We start from the raw sequence: 27,533 nt of genomic DNA, 5'->3' as shown, positions 1-27,533 counted from the left end.
CTTCAATCTTCCTGAGGATGGGGACTCTTCCTATTTTCCTCCTCTCCTCCTCCAATGAGCCCTGCAGATGTAAACTTTTTTTTTGGCCCCGCCTCGCAGCATGCAGGATCTTAGTTCCCTGACCAGGGATCAAACGTGCACTCCCTGCAGTGGAAGCGCAGTCTTAACAACTGGACCTCCAGGGAAGTCCCATAAACTTTTAAGAAAAGCTATTCTCTATCAACCCTGGAAATCTCTGAGAGCCTACCCAGTGTGAACGTTAAATTAATTGGAGGGCAAAGTTTCCTGTAGAGATGCATGGGTTGATAGATTTGGGGTTTGATACTGTGAGTAGATGAATGACAGACCTTTTTTTTTAAAAAGGAACTCACCTACCTCCCTACCTCCTCTGTGTGGAATTAATTAACCCAGAGCAGGAACCACAGACCTCCTACATTAAACAGAATGCCCAGTCAGATCTAATTATTTTGTTAGTTTCCCTCACAAGAGGCCAACAAAAACTCCCCTTGATGCTGTGGAAGGATCAGCTGCCAGTCAGAGGGTGTGGCGTGGTTTTGGTGTGCTTCATTTCACTGGATTAACGTTACAGCCTCAGAGATCCAAGCCACACTTCAGCAACATTAAAGATACTTGCAATTTCTCTTGCAATTTCTCAAAATCTTGGCTTTCACCATTAAAATAAAAACTTATTCATTCCAGAAACTTACTATTCATCAGAGATTTGCCTTCCAAACAATTTGGTGACATTCAATAATTTTTCAAGTTAAATAAAAAGGAAGTAAGGAAGAAGCCTTTTCTGAGGGAGTTATCAACTTCCAAGGAAGGCCTTCATCACTCATGCCTGCATCACTTACTTCTTACCACTGTTTGTCTAATGGGGAAGAGAATGCTCCAAGATATCACCAACTATGGTTATTCTTTAAAGATGAAGCCTCATTTTTCTGACTCTACAACTGGCTCTGACAAAATTAAGATCAAAAGCCCATAAGTGGCATCAAATTCAAAAGCTACACTGTCAGGAGTGCATGTGTATGTGTATATGCTCAAATGTAGAAAAATACACAAGACACAATACCTGTAATAGGGAGAAAAGGCAATGAATACTCTCAGATAGAGATTATTTCCTCTTAAAGAAACATATCATTAATTTTTAATCTTAGATCCTGTTACAGCATTCTGAAGACACCAGAGAAGACACCAAAGTATGAGAGTCAACAGTCTAAAAAACATTCATTTTATAATACTTTTTATTTGATTAAAGAATTTGCCTTCTTTGTGTACAATGGAATGTTATATTCCCTATGTATTTTACAGGGTTACAAAACTTCTCTCATTTTAAATATTACCCCAAAAGTAATTTTAGAAAAAAAAGTTTTTGTGAAACTAAACTTCACTTTAAAAAAATCATATGGACAAGCAACTCTCAAACAAAACTGAATTAATAAGATTTCTTGTCTACTTAACTACATGACAGATTTTTTTGTTCCAGTCCCCTTCCTCAAAAAAACCTTATGTGGAAACCAAGCTAGAGATAAGGATTCTTCCCTGATGCAGTTAAGGGAAAGGGAAAGGCCAGAAATTTCTTTGGCAAACAATTCCATCCATGGCCATTCGTGTGTGACTGCTCTGCTTCAATTACAGTACACTCTTTGCAGGGAAGGTCAGATGTTGTTCAGAGTGGGAGTCGTACTCTCCAACCAGCTGAAAGTGCAGGAAGTCATCTACTGTCATCTGTCTCTTCCCCCTGTCTGTGGCTGCAGCCTGGCAGCAACTCCACCAACTCCCAGTGCAATACTGGGTTAAAAGCCAACGCTGGGCTGGCTGATGTAGTCTTCTCCATTGAAGAAGTAATGGATGAGATGGGGCTGAGAAACAAGGGCTGAGAAACAACCATTACATGATGACACTAAACAGAAAAGGCTTAGGGGAGAAAAAGGAAGGATTTCAGACACAGGAACAGAAAGGCTGCTGAAAAAATGCTGGGCAGGCTAGAATGGAATATATCGATGCCTACACAGCAATATAATCAGCTGAATCTTGAAATGCTAAAAACTTGGTGGTGAAAAGGGAGGCTCCTTGATAGTTCAGGACCAATGGGATTGGCACAAAGACTCACTGAACCTACAGCCTCCAAAATCATAACCTCATGTCTGATAGAAAGGAAAAAACTGATGACACAGAGAACATTCAGAAAGAGGGAGGTGGTGAATCTCAGGAATGTGAATGGATTACAAAGACCATTAGCTATCATGTTTTAGCTGAAGTACCCAAAATATGGAGAATGGAAGGCTGGGTAGCACCAGCAGCAGACATGATTACCTGTGGGTGTGAAATCCCTAACTGGACATGACCATTCTCCTCCCAGACACCTTGAAGTGGGGGCTATACCATTTGAAAGCTGCTTCTCAGCTGTCTTTAATATTGACACAAGTGGGATTCACACTAGTGTTCTAAACCAGAGCAACAAGACTGCAAGGAAAACAGCCTGGCAAAGGAATGGAGGGATGAATAGATATAGGAAAAGGATAAGACATCCTTATCTTTTAACTTCTAGACCCCCTACCCCTCAAGCAGTTCACCTGCATAGTCCAGAAATCAAGAATGGATTAGATCAACCTGTTCCCGGAGTGCCAAATACAGTGCCTATATGCAGATGATCTCAGTGCTGGATTGGATATATATAAAGAAAAAAAACTGAAGGTAAAGGAAAGGAGTATGAAAGATTAAAACCTTCTGCAGAGAAAACTTTTTAAAAACAAAGTATGAAATATATTTAGGCATTAAAATAAAAAACAACTTAGCTGATGGGGGACAAAGTGTTTAACTGGGGGCATTCTCTGGAGAGCTTGCTTTCCTGCTGGCCAGTAAAATCTGCCAAAGAAATCAGCAGCCTTTCCCTTTATGTTTGTGTCATTTCCTTGCCAGAGAATGTCTCTGTGACACTGAAACACTGAGGGTGAGTTGAGGGTCCTTGCGCTCAGAGAATCGTGCACTGTATTTGAAAAAAAGGGTCTCCAATGGCTTGCAGGTTTGGAAAAAATTCTTCAGCCACTGTTGGCTTCTTCTTTATTAATTTGAGAATTTTCCTTTTCGGTTCCCTCTTCTTGGTATTACAGAATTTCATACTTATCCACTAGGAAAGTGGTCTCTGTGGAAAACCTTACAGGGCTGTTTCCATCTACCTGGGTCACTTTGGTAACCTAGGAAAACAAACAGAGAGTAAGGTAAAGCAGAAGGACAGCGGGTCTTTAAGGTGCTGGCTAAATTCTCAGTACAGAACAGATCAAATCCCCTAAAGCAGTATTAAAAGTAACTCAGAAATACTAAAAAAGTTCAATTCACAACTGCAGCTCAAAGCATCACTCTTCCCCACCAACATGATTAATCTGCTCTCTAGATAGAAAAGACAACTGTTGGGATGACATGTAGAGTGGTATTAATATTAAGTAAAAGGTCCAGAATGAGTGGCCACTGCCCAGGCCCTGCCCTATAAAACCTATGAAAGTCATAGACATTCTATCAGGATAATCGATTAACATTTTGATCCAAAATGCAACATTCTAACAATTCAACATTATTTAATTTGCTCTCAGTCTCACTAAGTTGTTCTATCATATTCATTTTCTAGGTATGGCTGGGTCCTTCTCATGAGATTTCTTTTTATTTATTTTTTATTTAAACCTACTTTTTTTTTTTAGTATTTATTTATTTGGTTGCACTGGGTATTTAGTTGTGGCAGGCGGGCTCCTAGTTGTGGCATGCAAACTCTTAGTTGCGACATGCGTGTGGGATATAGCTCCCCGACCAGGGATCAAACCCAGGCCCCCTGCGTTGGGAGTTCGGAGTCCTAACCAGTGCACCACCAGGGAAGTCCTGAGATTTCTCTTTATTAATAATAATAGATGTCCAATTTAATGAACTACCTGTAACAATGGTGCGTGTAGTGGCACCAACACAAAACTTAAACCACTGATTCATATTTTCTAGTGAGGTTCTGACAGAGCAATTATACTGTCCTGTTCTTCAAATGGTCAGTAACAGGAAAATGTCTTGGGTTCAACAATGTGCTCCCAATACTGATGGGGTTAAGCCAATAACTGAGATGGGGGGAGGGAGGGAGAGGGGGAGGGAGGGAGAGGGGGAGGGAGGGAGAGGGGGAGAGAGGGAGGGAGGGAGGGAGGGAGGGAGGGAGAACTGCTCTTTGGAATCATCCAACAGATGAAACTATAACTTCCCAAGCACTTTCAGGAGAGACAGAGAACATCTGGGAAGATAACCAGAATGACAAGCAAATCAACAAGTCCGAGGGGAAGATAACAATATAAACTCAGTGCTTATAATGCAACTTGAACGCTGGAAGAACAAAGAGTTAAAAATAATGATCTGAAGGACAGTTCACAGGGAAATCCCTGGCAGTCCAGTAGTTAGCACTCAGTGCTTTCACTGCCATGGGCCTGGGTTCAATCCCTGGTCAGGAAACTAAGATCCCACAAGGTGCATGGCACGGAATGAATGAATGAATGCATGAATAAATAAATAAATAAATAAATAAACAGTTCACAGATTTCCCCTGCTTTGCCTGCCTACCTTAAGGACAAGGTTTACAACAGAATTGGCTTACGATTATCCGTATTAATGAAGGGAAGCTGTGACATAAAAGAACACAAAAACGGTATCTATTTGTATTAGAATCACCTTTTTTGGCAGTAATTTCGTCTTCCAAATAAACTTTCTTTCATTCCTTGGGATCAAACCAAGTGACAATATAGAAGGCATTACTAAGTCATGTGTTGAGTGTTTTGGCAAATGGATGTTAAGATACATGAGATTATTAAAAAAAGCAGGCAACTAAGAGATATGAGTCTTGCACAACCCATAAGTACTTTTATATGTAGTCATATTCAATTTCTTTACTTTGATCTAGAGAGGAAAACTGAGACAAAGCAGGTGAAGAACTGACCAAGATTACACAATGAGGCAGCAAAGGAATCCACGGGGGACATCAGCTTTTCTGATTTCTGCTCTGACCATGAAGTCATGTTGCCTATCAGGTATCCGTCCTACCACTTTCCCCATATAAGTTCTCTATTAAACAGGGGTACCTGTATGTTACAGTAATTTTTTTTGGAGATGAAGGAGACTTGAACAGGGAAGAAATCATTGGGCTGCCCAGCAATGCTGAACTCAAGGCTGCCACTCTTATTTTTGGCATCAATCACTGGCAGGCACCACTCCAAGGTATTTCGTCGACTGTCATGTCGATATTCGCCATCAATCTCACCAATCACCGGTGCGCCGACACCAGATCTGTCACAAGAAACATCCGTGTCAAGTTAGCTGTCCAGAGCTAGAAGAACTATGCCAAGGAAAACCAGCCCCAAATTTGATTATGCTCCTCAAATTCTGCCCACTTTTATATAGTCCTAGAAAAAATTAGACTCCCTGATAACTTCAAGGACCCTTAACCTTGGCCAAGGGTCTCATTAATTCCTTTTGTAGGTACAGATATATGCAACCATAAGTAATGGGCAAACATAGTCCTGGGCTGCTCCAACTTATGGACTAGATCTGGAGCTGGCAGGGGACTGAGACTGACAAATGTGTAAAGTGGGATGTATTTCCAAAAATACTGCACTAATGGTTTGCTGCCTTGTCATGATGGAAGTTTAACATAGTGTAGCTCTCTTCATAGATGCCAATGAGGGGAAAAACAGGTTGATAGTAACAGTGGGGGAGAACTTAAACACCATTATGTGGTTATTTAGAATGGAGATGAATTTGGACCTTTGAGAGGATGTTTTTAAAAGATTTTAGGGGCTTCCCTGGTGGCGCAGTGGTTGAGAGTCCACCTGCCGATGCAGGGGACATGGGTTCGTGCTCCAGTCCGGGAAGATCCCACATGCCGCGGAGCGGCTGGGCCCGTGAGCCATGGCCGCTGAGCCTGCGCGTCCGGAGCCTGTGCTCCGCAACGGGAGAGGCCACAACAGTGAGAGGCCCGCGTACCACAAAAAAAAAAAAAAAAAAGATTTTAGAAGGTTTTAAAACTTATTGTAGTTGATGCCAGTGGGTTTATTTGATTTGTAATCCAGTAACTGAACTTTTATTTGATAAGTGAAAGCACAATTACCCCTGGGCAAAATGTGAACGTGATGGGAAAGAGAGATATTACACAGTTGTCCTTAGTCTGCAAGAGAACCAGGGCTAGTCAGGACGCACTGTGCATCCCCGCACACGGCTGACAGGCAGTGCCAGCTACTCCTACACACTCTAAATTTACCATCTTTTAATTCACCAGTGACATCCAATGTTTGCATTAAAGGCAGGGTAAATAAGGGAGACAAAGAAAACTTTAAGGGTGATATAACACAATTAACTCTTCCCTATCAATTTTATGGTCCCAGTTGTATGTATGTTTCTTCCCTTTGCCCTTGTTCCAATTCTGATTCTGAGATCCTCTAATTTGATCAGTTCTAGACAATAGGGTAAAATGCTGTCTAAGGGTCTCTTCTGGAGACTATTGCAAAGTTGAACTAAGACACAGGAAACCACCATAACCACAATTATAGGGTAGATGGAGAGGCCTAAAACTTGTGGCATCCTAAAAATAGTCTAGTAAAATAAATCTTGACAAAATAAAACCCACACCTGTCACCAACGCCCAAGTCTCACAATGGTTCAAGGCAGCCATCTATTGTTCTGAAATAATAACCAAGCTGTGAAGAATAAGATGATTAGCCCATTAAAGGGGATACTGGTAATAAAGCATATTTTAAAAAATGGAAATAAGAATGACTAAAACCAGACCTGGCCATGTAAAGGCCTGAATCAAACTACAAATAAATTAGATTTAATTTTAATTCAAATTAAATTAAAATTAATTTGAACACAACTACAGATTAAATTAGAACCATTTTCTCTGTAATAATAACCAAGCAATTTAATAGTATAGACACACTAAGAATTCACTTACTGGGTATTCATAATTAAGCCCTGTACTTAATCATGGGGGTGCTGAAAGGCAGAGCAGAGAAGCAGGGATTCAATGGTGAAGCAATAATAGTTCAGTCACTAGAAATGCTAGTGAGGAGATAAAGTAGAGAGTATTTCCAGATGATCCTAGAAAGTAGGCCATTTAAGCACACATCAAAAACTTACAGAAAGTAAACTTCTCGGGGGGATGCATATTTTTGTTATCTTAATTGTGATGATGGTGCATACATGCCAAAACTTATCAAACTTTATAATTTAAATACGTGTAGTTTATCACGTCAACTATACCTCAATAAAGCTGTTAGAAAATTTACTGAAACTAATGTAGATATCTTGTTTCAGCAAGAATAGTACCCTTGAAAACATAATCTCATCTTTAGCTGAAAATTTAGAGAAGAAAGTGAAAAAGAAAACTTCAGTCTGTCAGACTCAATTCCTTTAAGAGTTGCAAAACAAAGCAGAGAAAGTCTGACTGAGAATTGGCTCCTCCTTCTGGAAACCTTCATTACTACATGAACAATCTGAAGACCAATATCTGAAAACACAGCCCTAGAACTATAACCAGCTTTGCTTGTTTGGCTTTAAAATCAGTAATATCCACTCCTTTAAAAGTGTACAGCTCAATGCATTGACAAATGTAGCCTGTAAGCACCATTACTATCAAGTCATAGAACATTTCCATCATCTCCAAAAGTTCCTTTGTGCTCCTCTGCAATCAAATGCTTGATTTCTGTTCCAAGAGTAATACCTTTTCAGAATGTCTTATAAGTGGCATCATATAGTAAGTATGCAGCCTTTTGTACCTGGTTTCTTTCACAATTGACCTTTATGAGAAACAAATATCTTAGAATGGATAGCCAGCTAAGTGCTGCCTCCAAAAGGAGTTCCAAAAGACTAGTTCTATAAGCTCGCTATAGAAAAAATGATTATGTGGGGTACTTACGGGAGTGGGATGGTGATAACCACATCATTCAGTTCTAAATTATCTTCTTGTAGCTCATATTCTATGTTGACATCACAACCATTTCCACTTTCTGAGGGCCAGCAATTAACTGAAGAGAAAAGCAAAGCAGGTATATTAGAACATTAGAAAAAGAATGGAGGAAAGTTAAGATGGCAAATCAAAACTGACAACTGCAGGCCTTAAACATCCTAGTGTAAACTACTAAAAATAATGGTTTCAAAATTAAAAGTGTTTAAAATTTAAGCTACTTATTACCACAATACACTAAATATAGCACTGAGTCCATTCTGAAAGGTCATTTTGTGAAAAAGAATTGTGGCAATGAAGAAGGTACAAGCCAAGGCTATTTCTAGTTCTCAGTACAGTCTAGCTTAGTAGGACTGGCCAGAGGCACTTACTTGTCAGTGGAATAAAAGACTCCTCTGTGGTTTGTAGTCTCCACTTCAGCACCCCAACGTCACTACTGACTGGAAATGACTTCTCTGGATTCTTCAAGCCAATTAGAGATTCTGCAGTGAAAAGTTTTTTATCCACATTTGGATGGGTCTGAAATGAGAAGGGAAAGAAAACTTCTGAGGTTCAGACATTATAAGACAGGAAATAAATTTCTTTTGGTCTTACATGGCCCATAATCTAAACATCTAGAACAGGGTGCCTAAAAAGTTCCAATTGTTTTTTATTTTGAAGAAAGATTTCCCTTCTTCAAAGACTTTTAAAGATTTAAGACATTTAAAAAATAGTAATAAAGTAATTTCAACTCTAAGCCGTTTTGTTTGTAAGTAACAAGTTAGTAACTTTGTAACTGAAAAAGTTAAAAGACCATTAACCAAGTCCTTTACAAAAATACTTCATAGGGAGCAGCCTGATGGTGAGGCCAAGCTTGCCAAATAGAAGACTAGGGTCAGACGTTGATCAGCTGGCTGGGTCACGTAGCAGTCCTGGCCTTATACTAAAGAGACAGAAGAGGGAAAAGCTCTGTGGAAAGTTTAGCTGCAATTTTGCCTAAAAGTTGTTCAAACTCAGGCCAACTAAGATGGACTGATCTTTTTAAAAGAAGTCACATTAGGAGAAAAAAGGAAAAAGAAGTAACTTGTGGATAGCAGACTACATAGACTTTATGAGCCAGCAAAGCTACTGTCAAATAATATAAGCACTACTTCCAAAAGACAACTGTGTGCTGGTTATGAGTGGAATAAAACGTAGACAAAACCACTTTCTTCGCTGAAAAGGCTTTGTTCTCGTGACAAGAGATGTAGGATCAACCATCTAAATAAACTGTTAACAAGAACTGTAATAATATAAAGAAAGTCTCTTACACAGCCAGGTAGGTGGAACATACATATTCATTTTAAGATTTTACGTACTTTTCAAATATACCATTAGATACTGCCCTTCAGCTAACAAAACAAGCACTGGCAGTTTATATAGCAGCAGAATGAGTAAGCTTAGTGTCATAACCTGCTTTAATAAAATACCTCCCGGGCTTCCCTGGTGGCGCAGTGGTTAAGAATCTGCCTGCCGGGACCTCCCTGGTGGCTCAGAAGATAGGAATCCGCCTGCCAATGCAGGGAACACAGGTTCGAGCCCCGGTCCGGGAAGATCCCACAGGCCGTGGAGCAGCTGGGCCCGTGAGCCATGGCCGCTGAGCCTGCACGTCCGGAGCCTGTGCTCCGCAATGGGAGAGGCCACAACAGTGAGACGCCCGCGTACCGCAAGAAAAAAAAAAAAGAATCCGCCTGCCAATGCAGGGGACACGGGTTTGAGCCCCGGTCCAGGAAGATCCCACATGCCGCGGAGCAACTAAGCCTGTGCGCCACAACTACTGAGCCTACGCCCTAGAGCCCATGAGCCACAACTACTGAGCCCGCATGCCACAACTACTGAAGTTCAGGCACCTAGAGCCTGTGCTCTGCAACAAGAGAAGCCACCTCAATGAGAACCCCGCGCACCACAACGAAGAATAGCCCCACTCACTGCAACTAGAGAAAGCCTGTGTGCAGCAACAAAGATTCAACGCAGCCAAAAATAAAATAAAATAAATAAATAAATTTAAAAATAAAATAAAATACCACCCTATTAAGTTTTAAAACTTTGTTTTTTAAATTATATTTCAAGCAATATCCTAAATGAATTTACTCTTTGCATAATAGTAACAAATATGCATCTCTTTGTACCTTTGTGAGTATGAAGTCATTTATTAGATTTCAAAATGACCTTTCACTCAATTCCAGTATTAAAAGGCCATACTAATACAGCTGCTGTCAGTCATTCCCAACTGTCTTGGGAAGGCATTTATCAATTCAAGGCTTCCACTGTAGGTAATAAATTAACTTCTCTCCTATGCATCTAGAATGGCACTAGTTATATAAGTTAAATAATCTTCTGTATTTAAATTAACTTCTTTCCTATGCATCTAGAATGGCACTAGTTATATAAGTTAAATAATCTTCTGTGTTCTATGGTTCATACAGGGAACTCCAGTTGAGAATGACTGTGTTAGGTAGACAAAAGCCTTAATACTCCCTTATCAAAAGCCTCTACACACCTGTAGCTGCACCCCTTTCTTGTCTTCATTTTCCACATGAAGACGAATTCGGCCAAATTTATCATCTGAGATCCTAAGCATGATCATGCCATGCAACTCCATATTCTGTAATCCTCCATCTCGTCCACAGGTTAGTGTGATCTTTTCCTCAATCTTCATGTGCACACTGTAGAGAAAGAATGATAAATCTGCTCAGACAGGTAAAAACCAGAACTCTCTTTCTCCGGGGTTTAATGGTGATTAGCCATAAGCAACTTATTTAAAGGTGCTGCAGCCATATGTATCAAAATTTAAAGCATTATATAAACTATCACATTTAGAATGGATAAACAACAAGGTCCTACTGTATAGCACAAGAAACTATATCCAATCTCCTGGGATAAACCATAATGGAAACGAATATTAAAAAATAATGTGGGGACTTCCCTGGTGGCGCAGTGGTTAAGAATCCACCTGCCAACGCAGGGGATACGTGTTCGAGCCCTGGTCCGGGAAGATCCCACATGCCGCAGAGCAACTAAGCCCGTGCACCACAACTACTGAGCCTGCACTCTAGAGCCCGCGAGCCACAACTACTGAGCCTGCATGCCACAACTACTGAAGCCTGCATGCCTAGAGCCGTGCTCTGCAACAAGAGAAGCCACTGCAATGAGAAGCCCGCACACCACAACGAAGAGTAGCCCCTGCTCGCCACAGCTAGAGAAAGCCCACGCGCAGCAATGAAGACCCAATGCAGACAAAAATAAACAAATAAAATTTAAAATAAACAAAAATTAAAAAGAATGTGTATATATTATATATATTATGCATAACTGAGTCACTTTGCTGTACAGCAGAAATTAGCATAACATTATAAATCAACTATACTTCAATTAAAAAAAGGAAAACAACCTTTATCCCTAAAAAATAAAATAAAATAAAATAAAAGCATTACACCCTTTGGTTCAGCAAATCCTCATCCTACAGATAAACTCTCACCTGTGCAAAACAATGTAGTAAGTTATTCACTGAAGAATTGTTTGTAATAGCAAAAGTTTAGAGACAAATGTCCGTCAATAGGGGGACTACTTAAATACATAAAAGTATATCCACAAAAATGAATACTGGGCAATTAGGAAAAAAAAGAGGAACAATTGAAAAAGCTTTTTATTTGAAAAAAATTTCTAAAATTATAACAGAAATACATTTATACCCTTTTTATCTATTGTTAACATTTTATCCCATTTGTTTTATCATTTGCACACTCTCTCTATATAAATATATTTTACTTTTTTCCTTGAACCATTTACAGGCAGAATATATATACATCATGGCCCTTTATCCCTAAACATTTTCAGAGTGTATTTTGTAAGAACAGGATATTCTTTCACATAACCACAGTACTGTTATTAACGTCGTAAATTTACATTGACACAATACTTTAATCTACCATTCATATGCCAATTTTGTCAGTTGACCTAATAATGCCCCTTATAGTAGTACAAGATCCAGTCTAGGGTAAGGTACTGCATTTCTCTATAGCTTCAAATAAGGAAATTCTTGTCTTCGAAATAAGTGAAAAAAGCAATTGGAAATGTGTCTAGTATGCCACCACTAATGTATAAAAAGGAGAAATACAGAAATTGTACCATGTTTTTATTCATCTATACATAGACTATCCCTCTTGGAAGATTCACACAAAAACTAGTTAATACTGAGATTTCCCTGGCATCCAAGTGGTTAAGACTCCGCACTTCCACCGCAGGTGTACGAGTTCAATCCCTGGTTGGGGAGCTGAGATCCTGCATGCCATGAGGCGTGGCCAAAAAATTTTAAATTTTAAAAAATTTTTTAAAAATTAAAAAAAAACAAAAAACTAGTTAATACTAGTTGCCTCCAAAAAGAGAAACCTGCGTGGCTTGGGGGGAGGAAGAAGTTTTAGTTCAATACCCTTTGAACCTTTTGAATTTTGAACTATATGAATGTATAATCTAGTTTTCAAAATAAGTAAAATAAAAGGTGCTACTGCTACGGGCAATTGTTAAGTACAATCTACCCATATTCCTTACTAAAACTATTTTTAGCTGGGTGAACTGCAGAGGCTTAAAAAGACTATTCTGGCATCCTACTTTGTTCTGTTCTAACCTCTAAGACTTCCCAGAAACAAAGGCATGAGACTCAAGACCACAGAGGAATGTATCTTAAGACAATGCAGGGTCTCATTTACCTTCACAAGCGTTTGCTCCATGCTCAAGAAGTATTTCATCATTCAGAAAAGAGTCTCAAGTCCTCTCTAGTACATGACAGTCTCCAACATCTTATTAAAATAGTGTCAAGCCTCTGTCTCCCTCAAAGCAACTACTAGGAATAGCACAGGAGCTTTAGTGATTTAAGAGACTTATCCCGACGTAACCCTGTTCATTTCATACAGAATAAGACATACAACATACTCCTCTTTTATGCACACCTGATAGAGGTATCCTCCCAGACTCATCTTTCACTTGACCTCAAAACCATCAGTAACAGTAGAAGGTCTGGGCTTCAAAACAAGAAATCTGAGTCATGAATATGTGAACTTGATAACTACCACTTAAAAATGTTACCAAACAGTACCACAGTCCTAAGATAAGAGACAAATCAAAATGTTCTATACTGGGTTCAAATACTTAAAAGGCAAAAGATAATACATTATTTGCTACTAAAGATATTTATAAATTTTGTCCTCCTTAAAACTTAATTAGAAGGACTTCCCTGGTGGCGCAGTGGTTGAGAATCCGCCTGCCAATGCAGGGGACACGGGTTCAAGCCCTAGTCCGGGAAGATCCCACATGCCACGGAGCAACTAAGCCCATGTGCCACAACTACTGAGCCTGCGATCTAGAGTCTGCAAGCCACAACTACTGAGCCCGTGTGCCACAAATACTGAAGCCCAGGCGCCTAGAGCTCACGCTCCACAACAAGAGAAGCCTCCGCAATGAGAAGCCCGTGCACACAAACGAAGAGTAGCCCCCGCTCGACGCAATTAGAGGAAGCCCACGCGCAGCAATGAAGACCCAATGCAACCAAAAATAAACTAATTAAAATTAAGGGCTTCCCTGGTGGCGCAGTGGTTGAGAATCTGCCTGCTAATGCAGGGGACACGGGTTCGAGCCCTGGTCTGGGAGGATCCCACATGCCGCGGAGCAACTGAGCCCGTGAGCCACAACTGCTGAGCCTGCGCGTCTGGAGCCTGTGCTCCGCAACAAGCGAGGCCGCGATAGTCAGAGGCCCGCGCACTGCAATGAAGAGTGGCCCCCGCTTGCCACAACTAGAGAAAGCCCGCGCACAGAAACGAAGATGCAACACAGCAAAAATAAATTAATTAATTAAAAAAAAAAGTAACCACTTTAAAAAAAATTAAAATTAAAAAAAATTAATTAGAAAAAGACATGCAAAAATATAGTATAGTGCTAATCATAACTCTAGCCCTCTAATTCCGCTCCATTTTAAGAGACAAAGTACACACTAGGCACAAAGAAAAGTTATTTTTGTTTAATTTAGCCACCACAGAGTTGATAGAAAGGTAAGTTCTAAACTTAATAGAAAACAGGTGGCTGAGAGCCCCCAATCATGTTTAAAGGGGGGAGGGGGGAAGACCTCATGTTAATACCTAGAATGTACTTTCTTAAAAAAAATTTTATTTAAGTATAGCTGATTTACAATGTTGTGCTTAACTGCTGTACAGCAAAGTGACTCAGTTATACATATATATATTCTTTTTCATATTCTTTTCCATTATGGTTTATCACAGGATATTGACTATAGTTCTCTGTGCTATACAGTAGGAAGTGTTTTAAATCTGGAAAAATTAAGACACAAAAAGAATTTACAGTGCATTGAGATAATTTTTTTTTAACACTATGTGGTCTGTTCTTACTGAAAGAGTTACTACTTACCTCTCCATATTAATGGGTGGAGCATGCACTTTGGTTGCTTCAGAGGTACGCTTGCCCATACTGGAGGACATGATAGTTTCACCTTCAGATTTCAATTTGTCAACAAAGTTATCTACTTCCTTTCCTTTGGCTCCCAGTTTCAAAGCCTTGCTAGGGCCTGAAGGCCTAAGTGGAAGAACACACACATACACACAAAAATACACACATGATTTAAAAAGTGAAAAACTAATTAATAATTCTCTATCACTGAAGCTTTCCTTGAAGCTGTTCTTTAAGAGGAATGTGAATACCTCAAGGAAAAAACACAAGCTTCCTAGTGTTTAGTGGACTAGACTATTCCCTGCTCGAACTGACAGCTGGGTCACAATTAGCATATAAGCTTCAGGAATTCCCTGGTGGTCCAGTAGTTAGGACTCTGTGCTTCCACTGCAGGGGCCACAGGTTCATCCCTGGTTGGGGACTAAGATCATGTATGCCACAGGGGCACGGCCAGAACAAAACAAAAAAACCCATATAAGCTTCAAGTACCCAAAGACCACAGGTATATACTTTCATAAGCATGTGTGATCTGATGAAAACTTTGTACCTTCTATCCAGATAAATATACCTGTGTACAAACGAACTTTTTCACATAATTTCAGGTAGTTCAGATTCTCCCTTAAATCCATTCATGAACACTAGATTAAAAATACATGTTCCTTAAACAGTTAAATATCCCCTCTTCTCCCAAAATAAGGCAACTCTCATAGGAAATTGAGATCATGTTATAATTTGTAAAAGAACTCTCTTTTACACAAAAGGAAAAAACACCACATTCAGATTTCTTCTTTATCCCCATATTATGCAGCCAAATTTAATATTATATCTTACTTCATCAAGTCACTTGTTATTTACAGTTTGCCTAAACATCAGATATCACTCTGAGATACACACATACAGCCTTCATCTGCCATTCTAGGATTGCATTCTGGGTGATACACTGGATTATACCTGGCTGGTGCAGGTGCCACTTTTGGTTTATCAGTTTCAATGATGGTCTCTGTGATCATAGCAGCTGTGCTACCTCCAGACACTGTGGAGCTTCCAAATCCCCCAAATCCTGGTGCTTTTTTGCCCTGTCTCTCTGCATCTCTTCGGGCCTGCTGTAATTCTTTTGCTTTACGCCGCATCTCAGCCTTGGCTTCACGTTCTTGAGTCTACAAGAAGATACATACTTGGATGTAGCTTTGAGTACAGACTAGACTAGCAAATAAAAAAGGGAAAATCAGATAATGAAGCCTAAAAGAAAGATATACAAACCAGCTGTCCCAGAGAAGACCCTATTTACCTCTCTGACTGCTCTGAACACCTTCTCCTCATGAGAATCCATTTCTGTGAAGGTTCTGATCTGTGCCAGGTTAACATTCTCCCGGTATCCCAGGGCAACAATTTCATCAAATGCAAAAATCAAATCAAAACAGTGCTCAGATATTTCATTCTCTTCTAAGGCTCGGCAATATTCAGGAATCTAATCATGGAGAGCAATAGAAAAGAAAGATTTAGAATTTATCAGCAGTTTTGTTTTCCAGTTATCATCCTTTAAAATACACAAATTTCAATAAGCCTAAATCCCTTTATTAGCTCCTTCTGCTACTCTGTATTTTAAGCAAGTCTGTGGCATAAAGTCTTTTATGTGTGTGGCTACATCAACAAATCTTACCTGAAGAATATTATCTAAAAATATGGCCAAACAAGTGTCAGAACCACAAAGGCAGGTTAGAGTAACTGCCAGAGAAATGGTAAACAAAAGGGCAGTTCTCATATTCTCCTTTGTAATACTTACAGTCTAGGATACCCAGTAAGTGTCTGCTGAATGAATAGGAGCTGTAGCAATAAGATGCTGGGATGAGGGCTGGGGGCATAGAACATGCAAACTGATAAGCATCAGCTGCTTTGGGGGAAAAACAGTTTTACACAAAAAATTTAAAAACAAAAACTGTAACCCAATATTACAGGACTCTTACCACTCTTGAGAAGAGCCTTAGGGTCTCCAGATCTTCTAAGATGTTGCTGTTTTTGGTAGTGATCAGTACCATGTATAGTTTCTCCATAGGCTGGTAAACATATCTGACACTCTCTGTTTCAACAAATGTGTGTTGTTTTCCAGTGTTCATGAGCTTTGGAAAAGCTGCTAACAAGCCCTCAATCCGAGTTCGGGTCATCTCTACAAACTGTCGAGAAACAATAGCCTTTCCTGCTTTTGTGCAGACTGCTGCTGCCAACAGCACCTGCCGGGAACATATAAATAAGTACTAATTAATTATTTCTTTACATGTGTTTTCTCAGCATCCTCACATCTTCTGTAGAATGGTACACTCAGTTATTTAGTGATGTGACTACTATTAGAATGCTGACTTTCAAACTCTACTTCATTGCTCTTTTAATTATAGTATGTCATTCATAAAACAAAGCTAAAGTAGAGGAAAATGAAGCTATTACTCCTGTTTTTCAATAACATACCTAGAGAAAAACTTAGTAAAGAAATAATTTTTTCTAGGTCTACAAATACATTATGAATGGATACCCTGTGACTCAAAACTGGGTTGCTCTCTGCTTTGGCAGACCCATAAAGAAGAGCTTAAACTTTTTCTAGGGAGAATAGAGATCTCCACAGCCAAAAGAGAGGTCTGATCAGGCAGACTGAAGATTTATACAAGGCCCCTGACCTTTCATTTCATTTTTACCTAGAATATGGAACCAATCTAGTGAGTCTAAATTTATCTTCTGCTCTTTGATTAACCTTCCCATCCCACACTATCTTACCTCCAGACATGCAAACAATCTGTAAAGTGAAAAACTAAATGACTCAATGTTTCATACAGGTTTTGACACTGGGCAATGATCAAGACTAACAGTCTTTTTTTCAGAGTCTGGCATTTCATTAAACAAAATGAATAAAGCATCAAAGAAGAGAAGACCAAATGCCATTAGCAGAGTAGTAAGAATATTAAGTGCAGTGTTAATAGTCTCTTCAGTACAGGAACCCAAAAGTTCACAAGGACAAGGAACAAAAAGACTATTTACACATTTTGGAAGCCTCAATCCTGGGATACAACCTCTGAAATATCAACATCCTACTGGTCAGGCTTCTCAGCTTTACAGAAACCTGTCCTCTACAGGTGAGCAGCTTGAAGAAAAAACAAGTTAGTCAATTTGAATAAATATTCTCATAGTTTCAAAACAGCAGAACAGTTTTATAATAATTATAGGAGAACACAATGTCCTTATTCATCAAGGATAGGTCATTAGGGTATTTGGGAGGTAATTACCATCACGCTTATTTCCAAGCAGCTAGGTAAAAACAATTTATATCGAAAAAGTGTTTGATCTATATCCTGCACAAATAATTTCCCTCTACCAAACAGATTTGTATTTTTACTGATTGAATTGCTTCCAATGAACATCAGGCAAATTTTCTCATGTGAAATCTCAAGAATAATGCTATCAACTGCTCTATTTCCCAAATAACAACTGCAAGTTTAGAAAGAAGCTCCTTTAAGGGAGTTATACAATTTTATGTTCCTGAGTCTATCAACTCTATATTGAAACTTACCTTAATTATTCCAGCATAAAGTTACGTTGTATAGAATTAAAAAGTTTAAAAATAGAAAGTAGTTCTACATCATAAATAAATACTCTAAGGAAGAATCTTGTTTTGTAAGTTATATCCTTTTAAAAAGATAAAATACTTCAGACATACAGAGAGGTATAGAGTATAAAATTAGTTGGTTACTTCAAGAGTGGCAAACAAGCTAGCTTAAAAGTCCCAAAACAGTCACTTTCCCCAAAATATTTATAATTTTTTAAATAAATAGTTTGGTTTTTTTTTTTAAAAAAATGAACAGTTTTGTACTTAAGAAATGTATCTTTCACCATCACCAGCTGCTTGGGAGGTTTCTGCTACCACCCAGGCATGAGGCAAGAAGATATACTGAGGGGAGTAAAGGATCCCAGAAAAAGAATAAAAATGCAACAAGGTTATGATCCATTCTTTTCAAAGGAAATCTCCCACCTCATGTCTTTAACTTTACTATTTTGTTGTTGTTGGCCACAGAATTTTATTTATTTCAGCTTTACTGAGGTAAAATTAACATATAAAAATGTGAGATATTTTAAGTGTACATCATGGTGATTCCATGTCTTTTTTTTTTTAAGTTTTTGGCCACACCCCACGGCATATGGGATCTTAGTTCCCCAACCAGGGACTGAACCCACGCCTTCTGCATTGGAAGGCAAAGTCTTAACCACTGGACCGCCAGGGAAGTCCCAGTGATTCCATGTCTTTAATTTCATTTTTTTCTTCTGGTTTTATTGAAATGTAATTGACATACAGCCCTGTAAAAGTTTAACATGTATAGCATAATGATTTGACTTACATACATCATGAAATTATTACCACATAAGTTTGGTGAACATCCATCATCTCATATAGATACAACATTAAAGAAATAGAAAAAAGGGAGCTCTCTGGCGGTCCAGTGGTTAGAGGACTCCATACTTTCACTGCCAAGGGCCTGGGTTCGATCGCTGGTCAGGGAACTAAGATCCCGCAAGCCACACGGTGCAGCCAAAAAGAAATAGAAAAAAAATTTTTTTTCCTTCTGATGAGAACTTGTGACGTTACTCTCTTAACAACTTTCATATATAAGATACAGCAGTATTAGCTATATTTATCATACTGTTCAATGCATGCCTAGTACTTATTTATCTTATGACTGGAAGTTAGCACTTTTTGACTACCTTCATCCAGTTCTCCCTCCCCCCACCCCCGCCTCTGGTAACCACAAATCTGATCTCTTTTCTGTTTGTTTGTTTGTTTATTTTTAGAGTATGACTGACCTACAACACAATGTTAGTTCTGGTATACAACATAGTTATTTGATATTTCTATACATTTCAAAATGATCACCATGATAATCTAGTTACCATCTGTTACCATATAAAGATATTATATATAGACTATATGCCCCACACTGTCCCCCATCCATGTCTTTAAATTAATAGTGTGAGATAAAGAAGATTTCTTCAAATAAGGGCAAGGACTCCTGTAATTTTTGGTACACACATAATGATAATACCTTAATCTCGAAAAAGAAGAAATTGACCTAAAATTATCACCAGGCAAGAGACTTAGAGACTTCTTTGAAGACTAAAACCAAATATACTCAAGAAATTTGATTTCACATTAATTTTTATCATATGATGTTCATGTTTCAACCAAACCATGCTTCAACCACTGCAAAAAAAGAAAGAAAAAGGTAGTTGCTGCTTTAGCTTATGAATGATAAGCAAGTATGTCTCTGTATTGGTTCACTAAAGCTTTGTATGACATGTACATCCAAATAAAGTAAGGTTTGCGGGATCTTAGTTCATCAACCAGGGATTGAACCCAGGCCCTCGACAATGAAAGCATGGAGTCCTAACCACTGGACCATCAGGGAATTCCCCAAAAATATTTCTTTTAAAATCAACTGTCATAATGTTATACCAATGGGTTAAAATTTCCAAAAGTATCAATATAATATATGAATTCAAAAAGTGTCAAATATCAAAAAACTCAACGTATAAAAGTTCTAAAAAACTGGTAATTCAAAAAGAAGACCTAGTGATGATGATGCTTGTGAAGAATTTGGATAAACTGTTTCATGAATATAAGAACAGAAAAAAGGAATTATTTCTCAATTAAAAATCTTATTTATGTAACTTTAACAATATGTATAAGTAAATTATTAAATACTTTAAGAACATATTTAACTATTTGTGCTATAGTCCTAAAAGTTTTATATTCTGAAAAGCTTTTCTTCTTAATATTCTCATCAGGTAAATGAGGAATTCCCTTATATTTGGGATCACCTCACATTGGTTTCTCCTTCTATGTGAATTAGACTATGTGAATTAGAAATAGTGTTCTAAATTTGTGAAGAACTAAGTTAATATACCAGGAAAATTAAATGACTGGAAGTGAGACAATTTGGATCCTACTTTTTGTTCTTCTATTTACTATCTGTCTGACTTAAGTTACGTTTCAACTTCTCTTAGCCTCAGTTTCCTCCCTGAGAATATGGAGCATCATCTGACTACCTCACAAGCTATTATGAGGATCAAATGAGTGTAATAAAAATGTAAGCCAAAGCTATACAACTTATGCCACAAAATATGTAAACGTAAAAGACACACACAATGTAAAACAGCACCATTATTAATAATAAACTTGCCAAGAAATGCATGTCATTAAAAAATTTGTCACTTCAAGGCAATGGACTTTTACTTTTATGGGTTTGGCAGTATTTTAATACTCAAATAATGCAAATGGACTCCCCACAAAATTTTACATATAATGTCAGAGAATTCATAGATCCTTTAGAGTAGTAATTCTCAAATGACCCATGGAGAATCACTTTATGCAGTGAGAAATATTACTAATAAATAGGAGCACATCATAAATTTAATACTTATAGAGCGCTCACTAAAAAAAAAAAAAAAAAAGGCCGAGAACCACAGTCCTAAGAAGTATGGTACCCCACCTTAGAATTTTATGAGGTTTTGAAGGAACAGAATAAGCCACAGTAAAGATACTAAGCACAGCACAATTTAAACATTTGAAGTCAAAAGTCTACTCAGAGGGGGCTTCCCTGGTGGCGCAGTGGTTGAGAGTCCGCCTGCCGATGCAGGGGATGCGGGTTCGTGCCCCAGTCTGGGAGGGTCCCACGTGCCGCGGAGCGGCTGGGCCCGTGAGCCATGGCTGCTGAGCCTGCGCGCCCGGAGTCTGTGCTCCACAACGGGAGAGGCCACAACAGTGAGAGGCCTGCGTACCGCAAAAATAAAAAAAAAGTCTACTCAGAGAAAGGACTGCTCAGACCAAACCTTCAGACCTATATAAATATGCTGATTTAATACAAAGCCCATGTCTAACATATCTAATAATAATAATAAGCCTGTTAGAAACAATGTTTGTATGTTTCAGGGTAGTTCTTAGGCAGCTGGAATTTAAAACACCTCCATACCACAGAGTTTAGGTAAAAATTAACATCAAGGCAACATGAAAGGGAAATTAAAGGCAACCTGGAACCAGAAAGATGTATGCAATGTAGAGGGGCAATTCACCCACTTTGCTTTATTGATTGGGCATGGTCAAAGGCTAATAGGCAGTGGCAATCTCCATTTTAGCAGTATTACTATAAGAATTAACTAAATAATTATTTATTGGACACCTACTACACACACTAGATGCCCTCTGGGAATACTATGAGGAAATCAGTAAGACTGGCATTCTTCTCTTAAGAGATCTAGTAAGATCTCAAAAGTTCGCATCCCCCAAAAACTAAATTTTTTTGTAATTATGTATAGTGATGAATGTTAACTGGACTTATTTTAGTGATCATTTCACAATACATACAAATATCAAATTACTGATATTGTTGTACACGTGAAAGTAATATGCTATATGTCGATTATAACTCAAAAAAAAAGGCAGCAGCAGGCTAATAGGGATAAGACACAAACATAAATAACTGTAATACTAGGCAGAATATGTTAAGTAATGCACTATAGGAATTCAGAGGAAGAAATTACTTCTAGCTCACAAGATCACTGATGACTTGATGGAAGAAAGAGCATTTAAATTATGCTTTGATGAATCAGGGAATTTGAGTATGTAAAGATGAAGAAACAGTAGGGTAAAATAGTAGGTACCAAGCAGAACTCTGGGACTCTCTTTGAGACATTCCACTATACAGATATAAGCAGAATAAGGCTCCCAAAGTAGGACCAAAGTGCCCAACACTAAGCATAACTCTAAACCTCAAGACACCACAATCGCAGGATCCACAAAGCTGACAAAGGTTTCTATTCACTGTTATCCATGTTAATAACACAGTTATTAACATGGCTGGAAGGTATGGTTAGCTCGAAACAAGATAAATTTAACCTACCCTAAATTAACATTCATCTTAAATGCCTTTAAATAATTAAGCTTCCCTTCACATAAGTGTTTACCAATTATTAAAAAATAGTATATACTAAAAGGTAGGTTAATTTTTCCTACTGTAATTTCATCTGATTTTCTTTGGGGAAGAGTGAATAAGTATGATTCTCTATACAGTTATTATACTTGTTTTTTACATTTTTGGAAAAGAGCATTTAGACCTAAAACAAACTTTCAAGAGCCCTTGATCGCTTTATAGATACAAAAACTGAGGGTCCAGAAGTTATGCAGATGATCTCTTCAGGACTGTTTAAAAAAACAAAATAAAATTTCCCATTAGGTTACACTTTGTCAGACAACTTTTCTCTAATACTTAAAATGCTTTGAATATATTGTCATTTGTTTTTGTATTAAATAACAACACTCTGCTACCCAGCTTTAACTACATGGATCAGAAAGTTCCTTGAGTAAAGAAACCTGGAGAATTAGGTTTCTGTTCTGCCTCTGCCACTAATTATGTTACCTTGGATGTCACTTAATTGTTTCTTGAAATATCCCTAAAATAGAGGTTAGGGACTTCCCTGGTGGTGCAGCGGTTAAGAATCTGCCTGCCAATGCAGGGGACAGAGGTTCAAGCCCTGGTCCGGGAAGATCCCACATGCCGTGGAGCAACTAAGCCTGTGCGCCACAACTACTGAGCCTGTGCTCTAGAGCCCGCAAGACACAACTACTGAGCCTGCGTGCCCGAAAGCCTGCGCTCCAGAACAAGAGAAGCCACCGCAATGAGAAACCCGTGCACTGCAATGAAGAGTAGCCCCTGCCTACCACAACTAGAGAAAGCTTGCGTGCTGCAACGAAGACCCAAGGCAGCCAAAAATAAATTAATAAATTAATTTCAAAAATAAATTAAAAAAGAGGTTAGTTTATGTGAAAATAGAGGTTAGTTTATGTGAAAGTGCCTTTGCACCTTTAAGATTCTGTAAGTGTAAGCATCTGAAAACTTTACAGCAACAGAAAATGTGCAATACCTCCATTTCACACCCACTGCTCCAGTGGTAACTATCAATATTTTGGGTTTTTTGGTTTTTTTATTGGTGCGCGGGCTTCTCTCTAGTTGTGGCATGTGGGTTTTCTCTCTCTAGTTGTGGCACGGGCTCCAGTGTGCCTGGGCTCTGTACTTGTGGCCCATGGGTTCCACGGCTCATGGGCTCTGTAATTTGTGGCACGCAGACTCTCTAGTTGAGGCGCATGAGGTCAGTAGTTGTGGCACATGGGCTTAGTTGCCCCGTGGCATGTGGGATCTTAGCTCCCTGACCAGGGATCAAACCCACGTCCCCTGCATTGGAAGGTGGATTCTTACCACTGGACCACCAAGGAAGTCCCACTATCAACACTTTGGAACCATACTTTACATTAATATTAAGCTGCCAGAAGGCAAACTGCCTAACCAAAACAAATCATGTGTGTGTATAGTATATGTGTGTCAGATAGCTGCCATATCATCCCTTCATCCTCACTAGTGATAGAGGTCCAAGCATAACAGGTAGTAATTCAGCGTAAATACGCATAATTCCCTAAAGAAAAAAAGTCAAGGACTTCCTTGAACCTCTAAATGCTTCAGTATTCCTCACTTCCAGAATTAGCCAGTCACTTTGTTCCTCGTAATTCACTGTAATGATGATATATATATAATTCATGATCATATTAAGGCCAGCTTCTACAACTGTCATAGAGGACCATTTCATCTTTCTTGTATGCATGAAGTGATTACAGATAAAATCAAATCGGGGGAAGATTACAATAAAATACAGAGTACATACAAAACCAAAACCTGAAGTTACTCAGTGAGAGTTTTAAGCTCATCACAAGTTTCTGTTCTAAAACAAAAACCTGTAGAGTATAAAAATAAAAGGACAGGGCTTCCCTGGTGGCACAGTGGATGAGAGTCCGCCTGCCGATGCAGGGGACACGGGTTCGAGCCCCGGTCCGGGAAGATCCCACATGCTGCGGAGCGGCTGGGCCCGTGAGCCATGGCCACTGAGCCTGAGCGTCCAGAGCCTGTGCTCCGCAACGGGAGAGGCCACAACAGTGAGAGGCCCGCGTACCGCAAAAAAAAAAAAAAATTTTTTTTAAATAAATAAATAAAAGGACATTGTTCTCAGTTTCTGCAGTGTACCTTCTATTTGGAGAATAAATAAGATGGTAAATCAAAAGAAACTCAAGAAAATCATTTTCACTCTCCTCTCAAACAACAATCAAAAAAATACATAAAGAATACAATAGCTGTGCAGCTGCTGTATTGTATATGAAAAAGAAAAAGAAAAAAGAAAAACCAAAACAATAATAACTCCCTAACTGGGAACTGTTATTACTGTGTAGGATTTCAGTCTCCCCCCGCCCCCATCATGTGTAGACCAGCCATACAAACCCAAATCTAGCTTTCTAATAACTAATGACTCTTGGAAACTGAACATATTGTGATCATTTACATTTAATGTGATCACTACAGTAAATTTACTCATTGCCTATACTTAGTAGATAAGAAGAGAACAGCACTCTGTAGATAAGTAAAGATTTTACAGATTAGGGCTACCATGAGACTTAATATCAAGTTCATTCAAATATAAGTTTACTAAAAAAAAGAACTGACTATAATGATATCTGACAAGTGTTAAGAAAATAAGAACATGTTCTCATTAATTTGCAGAAAGCTGGAAAAAAAGATCAAATCAAAAGATGCTTTTTTTGTACTTCATTTTATAACAAAGTCATCATAGGCCATTTGTTTTTCCATTTGTTCATTTATTTCTCTAGAAGGACTTTGTAGTGTAGGACATTTTGCACCAACTTCAGTAACTAAAGCTAAAGGAAATTTATTTTTCAAAAATCAACATTTACATACTGATATCTACAACTTACCCTAAAGCGCATTTTAAAAAAAAGATGGCTACAAGGATGAATGGATCATTAGATGCGTGATAAAGCAAGAATAGTGAAATGTTAATTACAGAATCTAGCTGGTGGTTACATGGGGTGTTCACTGTAAAGCTCTTTCAACTTTCCTACATGTTTGAAAATTTTATAATAAAATGTTGAGGAAAAATCAACTTTCAGAAGTTTGGATACAACTTTTAGATCCAAGAAATCTTACAAAATGTTACCCTATTTGGACCTTTCTTTGTCCAGGGATCTCTTTGTAAAGGAATAGAACCCAAAAACATTACACAGAAAAATACTTAATAATGTCTTACAGAATGTACTGAGATAAGTTGTTATCCAGAGTACACAAATCTGTAGGTATCTGGATCATGCCAAGTCCCAAGTAATTCAGAAACACATACATATTTAAACATGACACAACTGTATGTATATGCACACATGTCCAAATAACATGGAAAATTTATATTTTTATATTTACCACTCAACATCTAGGGCTCTACCATCCCTCTGGTTATCTATGAATTAAAAATCATACTAGGAAAAAAAATAGTATGAGGTTCCAAGAACTTTTCAACAAACAAGGTTTGTGTAAAGATTAATCTATATTTCGTTTATATAATACAAGACTTTAATTTTGCTTTTAATATTACAATATACTCTGAAATGCACTATAGGTACATCCAGGATGTATAAAGGAAGTAGTTTAAAAATCACTACCCAAATACTAAGCCTCCTAGTGGAAACGAAGAAAGGAGTTTTGGGAAATTTTACGTCCAACATAAAAGTTTTATGAGGTAAACCTACCTGATGCAATTTATATGCCTGAAGCTGAAGAAAACCTTTCAGTGGTTTAAAGCCCAAGCATGAATCCCCCCCCCACCAACCAAGTTCTCATCTAAAAAGGTCGTGAACAGAACTTAATGATTGGCACCAAATTATACTGTCATCTCTGAAGTGTGTAGGAAGATGCTTTAAATCAAATTAATAATCTATTGACAAAAATAGAATTAAAAAAAAAGACTGTCCTTCAAAAGACTGAAGGGCATAAAGTGCACTTAAAAAAATTACTAGCTTGTTTGGAACCAAAAAATTTCTCCTACTTCATAAATATCCACAAATCGACGTGAGAAAGAAAGAGGCAGTGGAGTGAGCACTGTTGTGTCCCATCTCGCACCCACGTTAATTTTAACAATAGATGAGAACACAAAGATAATGCAACTGAAGGCAAGTGACAGGTCCCAGAGTATAAACTCCTCCTCCCTCCTGTGAGATATCTGATTACAATATGCCACATTCACATTTCACTTCACCAGAACGACAAGCTCCCTGAAGGCAGAAAGCCTGTGATATCGATAACTCGGCTCACATTTTCCCAATGCTCTTATACACAGTGTACACTCAATCACACTGACAAATGGACCCACCTAAGATCTACAGAAGTAGGAGGCAGGTTTCTGGGACACTTGGGTCCTACAAATTAGGGACAAATTAGTGTCAGAAGTTATTCCTTCCTGTTCTATGCCTCCTTTCGAACTTTCCTCTATTTGTCCTTTTCAAACAAACTAAAGAAAAAGTCCTGAACGCTAATGGGTTTAGATTTCAAACTTCAACGGCCTACGGAACACCGGGGATGAGAGGTGAGCTTTTTACAAAAGGAAGAGAACCCTCGAGAGGCCCAGCTTGCTGCGCCTAGGTGCCCACGGAACCTGCTGGGCACTAGCGCCCACGTCCACAGCGTGGGGTCCAAGGGACATCACTAAGAGGTTCTTGCAGAGCAACAACCCTGGGCCCGTTTTCGGGCCCGGGTCCCGGCAGAGGAGGGTGCCCAGCTGGTTGCGGGGGAGGGGTGTGGGCGCGACCACAGAGGGACTGGAGTCAGGTCCCTCGGATCTCCCGGGAGGTCGAGCACAGGGTGCGGAAGGCCACCCTGCTCCCAGAGCCCGGGGGAAGCGCCTAGCTCCGGGCCCTCGGGGCGGGGCTCCTCTGGCCCCAGCACAGGCCGGCAGCAGGGAGAGCGGTCGAGCAAGGCCGGGACCCGGGAGTTAGGCCCGGCCCGGGTCTTACCATGGCGACGGCGGTGGTGGGTCGCACCCGAGCTCCGGCGCCACTGCAGCTAGGGCTGGGGTCGGGGGAAGGGGAGCACCGGCCGCTCCGGACCTACTGCCCCCCTGACAGGAGCACCGGGCGCTTCGCCTCTTGCCAAGATGGCGGCCTCGA

At 39.1% G+C, this 27,533-nt stretch overlaps 1 protein-coding gene across 1 annotated transcript; it reads right to left on the bottom strand.

The window, feature by feature from the left end:
- Positions 1–1,121: 1,121 nt before the first annotated feature.
- Positions 1,122–27,533, bottom strand: ARCN1 (archain 1). The gene is made up of 10 exons (XM_079930029.1): positions 27,381–27,533; positions 16,417–16,680; positions 15,741–15,920; positions 15,404–15,609; positions 14,414–14,578; positions 10,500–10,665; positions 8,353–8,500; positions 7,934–8,042; positions 5,103–5,307; positions 1,122–3,200 (listed from the first exon to the last, which is right to left on the bottom strand). The coding sequence occupies exons 1-10, from the start codon at positions 27,381–27,383 to the stop codon at positions 3,111–3,113; spliced, it is 1,536 nt and encodes a 511-aa protein (XP_079786155.1). The 5' UTR covers positions 27,384–27,533; the 3' UTR covers positions 1,122–3,110.

This window comes from Stenella coeruleoalba, assembly GCF_951394435.1.
Source record: "Stenella coeruleoalba genome assembly, chromosome: 8".
Taxonomy (NCBI): Eukaryota; Metazoa; Chordata; class Mammalia; order Artiodactyla; family Delphinidae; genus Stenella; species Stenella coeruleoalba.
The sequence above is the reverse complement of the archived record's forward strand: the minus strand, read 5'-3'. Positions and strand labels throughout refer to the sequence as shown.